The sequence below is a fragment of the Notothenia coriiceps genome, unplaced genomic scaffold (genome assembly GCF_000735185.1).
Source record: "Notothenia coriiceps isolate Sejong01 unplaced genomic scaffold, NC01 NC01_scaffold00000491, whole genome shotgun sequence".
NCBI lineage: Eukaryota > Metazoa > Chordata > Actinopteri > Perciformes > Nototheniidae > Notothenia > Notothenia coriiceps.
This window is the reverse complement of record NW_011333192.1, coordinates 55,368-66,021: the sequence shown is the minus strand read 5'-3', so window position 1 is coordinate 66,021 and position 10,654 is coordinate 55,368. Positions and strand designations below refer to the sequence as shown.

At 37.1% G+C, this 10,654-nt stretch overlaps 1 protein-coding gene and 2 long non-coding RNA genes across 3 annotated transcripts in view; 1 reads left to right on the top strand and 2 right to left on the bottom strand.

Moving 5' to 3' along the window:
* Positions 1 to 1,748: 1,748 nt before the first annotated feature.
* The window catches only part of LOC104953866 (uncharacterized), an 18,861-nt gene continuing 9,955 nt past the window's right edge, over positions 1,749 to 10,654 (bottom strand). Inside the window, exons 2-3 of the long non-coding RNA XR_799269.1 lie at positions 6,088 to 6,115; positions 1,749 to 2,981 (exon numbers count right to left, since the gene is read on the bottom strand). This is a non-coding gene — a long non-coding RNA (uncharacterized lncRNA). The remainder of the gene's footprint in view (positions 2,982 to 6,087; positions 6,116 to 10,654) is intronic.
* LOC104953851 (elongation factor 1-alpha) overlaps positions 8,803 to 10,654 on the top strand; it is a gene marked incomplete in the record, with an annotated part of 5,509 nt that continues 3,657 nt past the window's right edge. Inside the window, 4 exon segments of the mRNA XM_010780882.1 lie at positions 8,803 to 8,905; positions 9,704 to 9,858; positions 10,285 to 10,464; positions 10,555 to 10,649. Coding sequence (XP_010779184.1) covers positions 9,715 to 9,858; positions 10,285 to 10,464; positions 10,555 to 10,649 — 419 coding nt within the window.
* The window catches only part of LOC104953858 (uncharacterized), a 7,826-nt gene continuing 7,747 nt past the window's right edge, over positions 10,576 to 10,654 (bottom strand). Inside the window, exon 2 of the long non-coding RNA XR_799266.1 lies at positions 10,576 to 10,649. This is a non-coding gene — a long non-coding RNA (uncharacterized lncRNA). The remainder of the gene's footprint in view (positions 10,650 to 10,654) is intronic.

Below are 10,654 nucleotides of genomic sequence, written 5' to 3'. Positions count from 1 at the left end.
TGCTGGTTTGTGTCTGTGTGTTGTGGCGGTGGCAAGAGAAATACGACTTGAGGGGCGGTGGGTGGTCTGGCTGGCGCGAGCATCATTCACGACGGCATGGACCTGAGGGTGAGTTTGAGTCTGTCGGAGGCTGGGTTTGAGGTGTTGGGGAAGTTCCAGTGTCCTGGTCTGGAGGTATATTAGGTGCCGGTACTGGTATTGTCGTTGAGCACGAGGTTGGTTAGCGGGGGTGGTTTTGATGGTGGTTTGAGAGTAAGAGGTCATGATGAGTATACGTTTTGCGAGGTATGGTTTAAGGTTTAGGGAGTCGAATTTTGGTGATGTGGAGAGGTACGGAGATGTTAGGGTGTGTGTTATGTTGACATTGGTGTTGTGAAATACGGTGATAGAGATTGGTGGTCTTGAGTATGACTTGCGGGGCGGTTGATGTCTTTCTGATGAGTCGCAATAGTTTGTAGTAATTATTGTGGGAGTGGGTGGGAATGTGGGTTATGATGTATGGTGTGCAGGACTGATCTGAGCTCGGATTCAGGGTTATTTTTGGATACGACTTTCATCTCTGTCTCATCTGATATTGGTAATGTGTGACAATTGTTGGGATTATTAGTGTTCATTATTTGCATCTCTCGTACATGTCAGTTTGACAGTTGCTTTACATATTCTCGGTTAGTGTAGTGATGAAGGGGGACTGCTTGTGTGTGCGTGTGGTGGTTGTGTTCTTGGTTCATTCGCTATATTGTTTTAGCTATTCTTAGTTACCTGCTTGCGGTATGTTGCGTTTTTTTTTTTTTTTTTTTTTGTGTTGGTGTGTTGTGTTTTTTTTCTTTCTGTTTGTAATATGGCTAATTACCTTTTTTTTCAAATCTACAATCTTGTTGTTCTCTTTATGATTCTCGAATCAAAAACGCTCGGTCATGGCAAGGGCTGAAGGCAATTGCCTGGACTTTGGTTTTGAAAACATGTCGGATGGCAAGCCCGCTGCCATGCGTCGTGATCAGGCTCTGTCAAATCGCTCTCGCCCAACAACTAATTCATTGGCCTATTTGAGTTTGTTAGGTCTTACACTTGTTAAGCATCATATTCCGGGGACGAGCCCGTCCTTATCCAGGTCTATTCTCTAGTTTGAGAAGAAGGAAGCGAATTCGGTCCTACAATTTCAAATTGAAGTTAAGTATCAGAATTTATAATTTAATGAAAAAGTAAGTCCTCATACTGCGCGACGGAAGTCATGCGCGCACAGGTTACAAACACTAACGCTGCGTAGGTTTATGGCAGGAGATTCATTTTGCGCGTGTATTGGTCCTGCTTTAGTTACTATCTGACATCACATACATCGTAGCATAAAAGTTTGCAGTTTATTTATAATTTAAAAAATAAAATATATATATTTTTTATTTTTATAAATAATAAAAAACGTGTTTATTGGGGGAGGGCAGGAATGTCAAATGGGAGGGCCTGGCCCTCCCACGGCGCCGGGCATGCAACCTAGCAAAGCTAAATAATATTTTTTTTCGATTATTTTGTTTTCGTAATTGTGGCAGGCCAAAATTTAAACACGATTAATTGCTCAGCCCTAACACACATACACACTTTTTGGCTAACACAGTTCTGTACTGTTATGCTGTTATATTCAGTCATTGTTCTTATGTTGAACATGAATATATTTACTTTGTAAGTAATTATGGGATGTATTTCTTCTTTCATAGCAATGTTCCTTCATACTTTCTTGCCGTGAAATAGGTCTTAAATTCTATTAGAAGTGGTCTTAAAAAGGTCTTAAAAAGTCTTAAATTTGAGTTGGCGATACCTGCAGGAACCCTGTGAATGGCTTCAATTCCTCTCTTCAGCCACTAGATGGCAGAACAAATTAAAGTGATATTTGAGCAGTCAAAATGGAAATAAACTTTGTGACAGTAAAATAAACAGTTTTTAATAAAATAAGCAGTTTTAAACCTGCATGTTATATAAAGAGGGAAAGTAGCAATACAATGATTAGAAAACAACTTACAAGTAAAACTCCATTCAAAATGATACTTTAGGAAACATTTTATCAAGTAAGTTTACATTACTCTATAAGTATAAAGGTACATACCGTGCAGCCATAGATGCTTTGCGCTTGTTAAATTATTATAATACTATTACATTATATTTAAGATGCCTTTTAATGGCCTCGGTAAAGTTTTTTATTTATTTGGACGCTGTGTGGCTCAAGTTACTGTAACAAAGCATTGTATTTTATAAGTACATTTGTTTCTAAAAGGAAGTACATGTACTTATAAAAGTATGGCATAAAATTGTACAAAGTTAATTGACTCAAGTACAAGTTTTTTCACTACCCTTTACTTATCACAAAAGTACACTTTTGAGGTACTTTACTTGACTATTTCCATTTTATAATAACTCTTGCACTCTCTAACTTGTACTTAATTGTATTCCACTGCAGTTTTGTGAGCCAATATCTTTATCAAATACATGTATTTGATAACTTCAGTCACTCTAAAGATTCATATCATTCAGACTAAATATAAGTCAACTAATAAATTATAACTAATAACTTAAGCTACCGGGCTGTATTTAAAGTAGTTAAAATAAGCCCAACGTTTTCATGATGCAACATTAAAGCAATACTTATAATAATAAAAAATGCCATTATGTGGCCCATATATTCTGCAATGGGCTGTCTGCATAATAAGTTGATTACTTTCAAAATGTGGAACTTAATGCTCATACTTTGTTATTAAGTGAGACCTTTAATGTATTTTACTTAAATAAGAGTATTTAAATGTTTTACAAAAAGTTGTACTTAATTCAATTAATTATAAAACGTCTTCTGTTGAAATAAAAAATGTCACAGTTTGCTAACAGGGTGTAGCTCCTCTTGTTACAGGGTGGTGTTGAAGCTTGCATCAGATTTTTTGATGAGTGACCCGGATCTTCTTCTGACGAAACCGGTGTTGTTTCACGGGAATCATCGCCCCATCCTTTTTCGTACATAAATGAAATGAAAAATGCTTTCATTTATGTATCTTCCACATTACTATTGTCACTCTGTTAAAACTTCAATTTCTCCCGGTCAACTAACTTATTTGAAACAACTTTAAATGTTTACGGCGTAACTCCTTTTTTTCTTTTCTCGTTGTATTCGTGTCAACAGAAGGATTTTACAACGGCTAGCTAAAGTTAGCTTATTAGCTTAGCTAGCCGTTGCTTGCCTCACTTATGTAGACACTTATGTAAATATTTTCCTTAAATATGCCTTTTCTGACTGTAGCAACGTAGTGGCCTCGGTGTTTTTGCGTTTGAAAACATTATTTCTAATTTAAGATATCTCTAAGCTAACGTTAGCTAGGTCATGTTATGATGTGGTGATAATGCTGTTTTCCTCATTATGCGAATTCAATCTATCGTAAATGTGGAACCTTTATTCTGCACATGAAAAATGAATGTAACCCCCTAATATATTTTATGTATACTTAAAAAGTGGGTAACTTTAACATGGACAGTTTGTTACTCTTTTTTGTTTTTATCCAAGACAGAGGACACTCCCATCATTTGGAAAGGTTGAGTGTGTGACTCAAAAGCTGGATCAACAAAATATATACATACACATAATTTTCACTGTGATTCAAAAAAATATCGAAGTACAAAGTGACAAGCCTTTCCATTATTGTTGCGAATTGAATATCCCCAGGGGCCCCAGAGAGAGGCCCCATCCACCCAACAAGAACAACAAAACATTGTCTGTGTACAGAAAATAACAAACTACGTGTAAAAGTGTTTGCCTGGGAGCTCTGTTTTCACATGAATGTTCTTTTACTTTGTACTCCCACAATTTTCTCCAGTGTTTTTGCTTTACCACAAAAAAGACCTGAAAAGAGCAGGGATAGGCAACCCGCGGCTCTAGAGCCCCTCTATAGTGACTCGTTAGCTTTGACAAAATACAACATGCCACTAAATAACAGTTGACATTTGTTTGAAAGGAGTGCCTTTTATCTTGGAGTTTCAGGGAAAATGTGAAAATAATATTACTAACAGTTGTGTCACAACTTTCTTGCCTGGTACCTTTTCCCTGGAGGTGGCTCATCCTACGTTTTAGACCAGCGGCCTTAGAAAACAAACAACTAACTATGTTTTGTTTATATAGTATAACTATGTATAAAACTGAATAAGCTGTGTTATATACTTTTTTTTGATGGCAAAGGGGGCAAGTGGCTCTTTTTAAAGGTTTTGCTTTTGAAAATGATGACATTTGTTTATACATTTCTGTACAAGAAACCTCAACACTTAAGTAAGAAGCAGGATGCAGTGCACATTTGTGTACTTTCATTAATAAGCTCAAATATTAATGAAAAATACACAATATGTTACTTACCAAGCACAGAGCAGAAATAAACACACCCGATTATTCTAAAAAGTGTATTTACCTCTCAAAATTCCATAACCTTTTTTTAACAGAGTTGACTTAACAACAGTTATGTTACGGATGCAAAACCAGAATATGTGTAAAAACCAACATACAAAACTTAGAAATTGACAATTCAAACAGGGAGAGACAAAGAGGGAGCCAGAGGTGGGTGAAAAATATCCTGCGGCCCCTAAAGTTTCACGCAAACGTTTCAATCATACCCACCCTGGAGGCTGTAATATGCATGAGATAAACATTTCTCCTAAACACTTTGGGTGTTAAACAAATGCAGATAGCAGCCTGGAAATCAAAAGGGAACACTTTGTTTGCAAGTGTGAAAAAAGGGGGGGGGCATGGGGGGGGTGTCTGCCAGCAGGCTGCAGGAGATGTGAAACTGGCTATGTGTTGTAAATGGGATTTATTCACATGAACTGTCCCTTGCTAAGATTGTATTTACATGTTATGTGCTGACATTGGTATGTAGATTGCGTTATCTTAAATCCTCATCTTATTCTATGCATGTAGCTGTGGGAGACTTTCAATCTTGGCATTGATCACAGTCAGTCAGTCCTTCTTTTCCTGAACCCACACAGTCACGACTCTTAAATCTGGTAGATAAAGACAACTCTGAAGAAACAGTTGATAATGCTGCTCACTAGAAACTGTGTTGTTATACTGGATTCTACATAGTGTTTCCATGCATATTAATTAAACATGAGATTAAACATTGTCTATCTTTCAAATCTATGTCTAAATTTTCACCTGAGTGGTTTCACTAAAGACTGAATTCCACTGGTTTATTGCCAAGTATATTTTCACATATAGACGCTTGGGGATGTTGGTGCATAAAATCATCAATGTAGTAGACAAATTAGATGAAAGCAAGCATTGACAAAATAAAATAAATACAAAATAACATATACAAATATATATTATAAAATAGCACATTTGGAATGAAAGAAAGGACAATAAACCATGATATAAAGTAGAATCTAATAATAAAATAGGGGCATATTCTAATAAAATATGTGCAGCATATCTGAATTAATAATGGAAGAGCTGTGCAGTTTAAAGAAGTAGTGGTCATTTACAGGAATGGGCTAACTTGTGCAAGGAATTTGCAAGATCCACATAACATTTATTATTTAAAGAATATGCCATGCAGAGTATTGTGTTTATGTCGCCCATATAGATAGATAGATTAGATAGTGTATTTGTGATTGTATTACAAGTATTATTTATATACATTGTAGCAGTGGTTCCCAAACCTTTTATCTGGCTTATGAGCCCAATATTAGGTCAACATTCTTCTGTCGTTACATGTGGCATATTTATACCACTTTAACCAGAGTGCGTTTTTCTTAGTTGTATCTTGTATTACCTGTATTGAAGAATTGGATAGTTCTTTGACTTTAATTAAAGTACCCTATGTTTAAGTGTTTCAGTAGTATATTGGTTTATAAGAGAGTATTCAAATTCATTCTGTAGATGTTTAGTGTGTATTCTTTAGATACTCTTCTGAATATGTCTTATTTTCTTTTTTAAAGATATTTTTAATATGGACTGGTAAAAATACTGCTGTGACAAAATAGGACTGAGTTCCCCTCTGTCTCGGTCCAGTTTCTTTGCTCCTCCCTTTGGAGGCTGGAATAGCTTCAAGCCATCTCTTCGGTACAACTTACCTGTTGTCTCTTCTTGCTCTAGTTGACCCTGTAAAATTAGAGAAGACATAGTTTAGTTTAACTGCCCTACATGTGTGCTGTTTGACAGTATTTATCTGTAAACAGGGAGTTTAGACACGTGGGGATGTTTTACAATTGCCCATTAGCTGAGAACCTCAGGCCACAGCTTACGTTTTCAGGCCAAAAGGCCGAAAGAGGCTTATTCATAGTCAAATATATTTATTCATAGTCAAATAATCTTGAGCAGCAAGAGGAACTTGATTTCGAATTTTGAAAAGGAATGATTTCATGTTTGAAGGTAAATCCTTCCAATCCAAGGGATTCTTGATGACCGTTTCTAATCATTACTTGTACTGGAAAATACATTAAATGTTATGTGTGTTAATCTTTCTGTACTAATAAACAGCATTTTTTATAATGTTCATTTCTGTCTTTGCTGCAACCACCACCTATAAATGATGACTCATCACTGATGTGCTGTCATCAATCATATTCCACCTTACAGACACACACACACACACACACACACACACACACACACACAGACCCTGTTGTAGTTCATGTCTGAAATATGTAACCCACATTGAGAGCTTCACTGTAAAACACTCTAGTTTACTTTTCTGTACGCAAAACCAGTCACCTCCCATGAAGCCAGAGAAAGTCACACTTGAGGTTTTCAAATGATACAAGCTACACCATAGGTGTTTGTGTTTTAAAATGAGTGTGTTGTCTATCTTCCAAGATTTAATGAAAAGAAGCGGATGTGAGTCAAAATACAGACATTGCACCTCATTAACCTATATTTCAGAATCAGTGTTGCTCACTAGCAAATTCAAAACTGCTCCGGCCACATCTTTAAGATTCTTAACATTGAACTGTGGAGACAGAAGGTACCAAAAATGCATTAGGCTTTTTCTTTTATACAATGAGATCTGTAAGCGTGGTTCTTCACCTTTTAAGACAGGTTTTATAATATGAATTTGAGGAGTAGAATGTACCAGGGATTAATTTACAATCAAGGAAATTAGAAACTATAAACAAGTCCAGTGCTGTTACCTGAACTGGAGGGTTTGCCCGGGCGAGTATAAAAATGTTTGTGTGGTTGAAGGGTCTGCCAGCTGCCTCTATACGGGAAATATGCCAAGTGATGGGAGAGCTGGCAGAATCTGACCTCCTTCCCTCACCCTTAAGTAGCATCCAAGGGACAACATGGCTTTACGATGAAAATATGGGTGTGATTGTATATTTTCCCAAGATAAATCAAATATTCCTTATTAACCTAAAACGTTAGCTACATTATACAAATGCAAGTGTTTTAAAAAACAATATGCTTATAAAAATCACCGTGAAGTTACCAAAGGTGAAGAGCGAGGATGTCAAACAATCATTTTTGATTGTAAAGTAGTAAATCAGGTGACCCTGCATACACTTCACCCCGCGACCAACATGTTTAATTCAATCAGTTGTTTATAGGTGTCGGCCCCTAATGTAAATGACTGGCAAGATAAGGGGTCTTGAAAACAGCATGAGTTCCTCTTTTCAGGGTCTTCGCTCTGTTTGAATGCAAATCTCTCATTCAGATTGAGATAATCCTCTCAGGCTGATGATTGGTCTCAGTATCACAATAAGGGGGTGGGACAGGGGGAAATCCCTGTGGTTTTATGGTCTGAAATAGTTTTTTTTAAAAATGAAAATCACATCCCCATATTCAAAGAATTATCTGTTTTATGTATGATATTTACACAAACCATAAAATAGTTGAATTATAAATCCCTGAATCAAAATTAAACTTTATAAAGGCTATGTCATGAAGGCATATGTTATGTCTTGTGTTTTTTTAACGTGGAGTATATTTTATAAAAAAAAAAATCAGTTATCGTATTATATTTTGAAAAAGGTATTGTTTTCAACCAGCTTTATTTTAATAATCTTTTTTGCATGACATAAGATTCAAGATTCAAAGGTTTTAATGTTATATGCACATAAACTACAATGTAGAAATGGCAATGAAAATGTTTTGACACAAGTTCCTCCAACTATGCAACATGATAAAATACAAAAATACAAATAAAAAATAGTGCAAGGAGTCTATCTACACGTAAATAGAATATGATATATAATGTATTCATATTGTGTTAATGGTGGAAAAATGTCGTAAAAGGAAGTCAATAAAAACGTATGAAACAGTTGATGGATGAACTCAACAAGTTGCCAGTAAAATAACCCTTCAACTTGACAAATGTGCTGTTATGGTCTGAAATTGTTATTTTTTCCTATTGTTGTTTATATTAATGATGAAAAATCACTTCTCAATATGCAGAGAAATATCTGTTTTATGTGTTATATTTACACCGTTTTTTTAAATAATATTTCTGGATTACATAATTTATTTATATTGTCTCAATGGTTGACAAATGTCCTACTAGGAAGTAAAAATAAACTTGTAAAATAACTGATGGATTAACTCAAAAGGTTGAGGGTGAAATAACCCATAAACATGACAACGTGTGTTATTTTACTCTCTGTTTTCGATATATTTAACATGTCTGCAACAGTTAAGAAGTGTATCGCTGTTATCGTAAGTTTCATCTCTAAAATATGCACAATGTCTGGTGAACGCATCATGCATGTTTCATGCGGTTCATCCAGTGACGTGCTGACGTTTTTTGCAGGAATGTGTGTGATTTGCGGAGGAGAGCGACGGGAAGTCAGGCCGCCTCCCAGTCAGTATAAAACCCAGAGTCCAACCCTTTTTCCCTTCTCTTTCTGTTACCTGGCTAGGGGCAGCAGCATTGGCCGTGTAAACCCAGAAACACCGGTAAGTTCAACTTTGACTGAGGCCTTTCAATACTTTTATCGCGGGATTAGATTTAGCTAGGAGTTTACTCTCTGAAAATGTGAGTTTTTTTATTTAAAATGTTTTTTCGGTTATGTAACTTAACTCAAACCTGTGGCTTTTTGTGTGAAGAAATTACCGGTACATGTAAAGGATCGTTATAACTGGGTATTCTAGTTTGAGCGTGTTTTGTGTTTTTGTTTGTTTGATCCTGTATTAAGTTGAAACAAAGGCGGTTAATGCGGGTGTACCGAGTGTGGAGGAAGGAACAAAGAGGGGACTTGAAAGCGGAGAACCGGGGATGCTGTAATAGTATTTCTTTCCCCCCCTCTTCATTTAACAACTGCACATATTATCCAGTGACAGGCGGTGGGGGCCTAGCACAATAGCTTCTAAATATTTGGCAGTCTTTGTAACTTAATACGACGTGGCCCATAGTGTAACACGTGTCTCTGTCGGGCTTGTGGCCGAGTGAGGCCTAGCAGCAGTAGCCGCTTGCTAGCTGCCCAAACCATGGACAGAATGACGTTAACACAAAACGATAAATGTATTGCATGTTAAGTGGTTTGAATGATTTGTTATCTATTTCAATGTTCGTGTCGGGTTTTCTTTTTAAAAGAAGTTGAATAAACTGCCTGACGGGTGTTAACATTAATCTGGGCCCGGGTCATCATGGTTCATTACCGCCCTTTAATTTGCCATTAACAAGGCTAATAAATGATGGCGCACTTCCACTTGATACATTTCTTAACGTTCTTGGTTATTTTTATTTGTTGACAGAAACTACAACAATGGGAAAGGAAAAGTTCCACATCAACATCGTGGTCATTGGCCATGTCGACTCCGGCAAGTCCACTTCCACCGGTCATTTGATCTACAAATGCGGAGGAATCGACAAGAGAACCATCGAGAAGTTCGAGAAGGAAGCCGCTGAGGTGAGCAATTCGGCTATGTCTATTTTTTTTTTACACCGTTATAATACAGCCAAGATGGCGGCACCAGCATGCCCACCCTGAGCCGCTACTGCCCAGCACGAGAATGAACCGTGAGCGCGCACGCACGGGGTGGGGCCTAACGGGAGCAGCGTTGCTTGTGACTGTGCACTTTACACAGCCTGATGCTGACAACCATTTATAATAAAAAAAATTACCATTTTTTGTTTTTAAATAATAATGGGCTTATACACTACTGCCAAAAATGCATTAATTTAAGAGAGTATCTATCTTAAAACAGTTCATCGTGTACAATTTATAGCAAACATATGATCAATTCTTGACATTTTGCAAATGTTCTCCAATTGACCGTTTTCTAGAGGCTGAAGAATTCTATCTAATGTGTCCCAATTAATCCCTTTTCAATAGATGGGCAAGGGCTCCTTCAAGTACGCCTGGGTGTTGGACAAACTGAAGGCAGAGCGTGAGCGTGGTATCACCATCGACATCGCTCTGTGGAAGTTTGAGACTGCCAAGTACTACGTGACCATCATTGATGCCCCTGGACACAGGGATTTCATCAAGAACATGATCACTGGTACCTCTCAGGTAAGTTATCATATTAATAAATGGCACGTTCAAGTTTTGATCCATAAGTCTTCTGTCAACATAAAAACTTCAAATCTAATTTTATTTTAGGCTGACTGCGCTGTGCTGATCGTTGCTGCTGGTGTTGGTGAGTTTGAGGCCGGTATCTCCAAGAACGGCCAGACCCGTGAGCATGCCCTGCTGGCCTTCA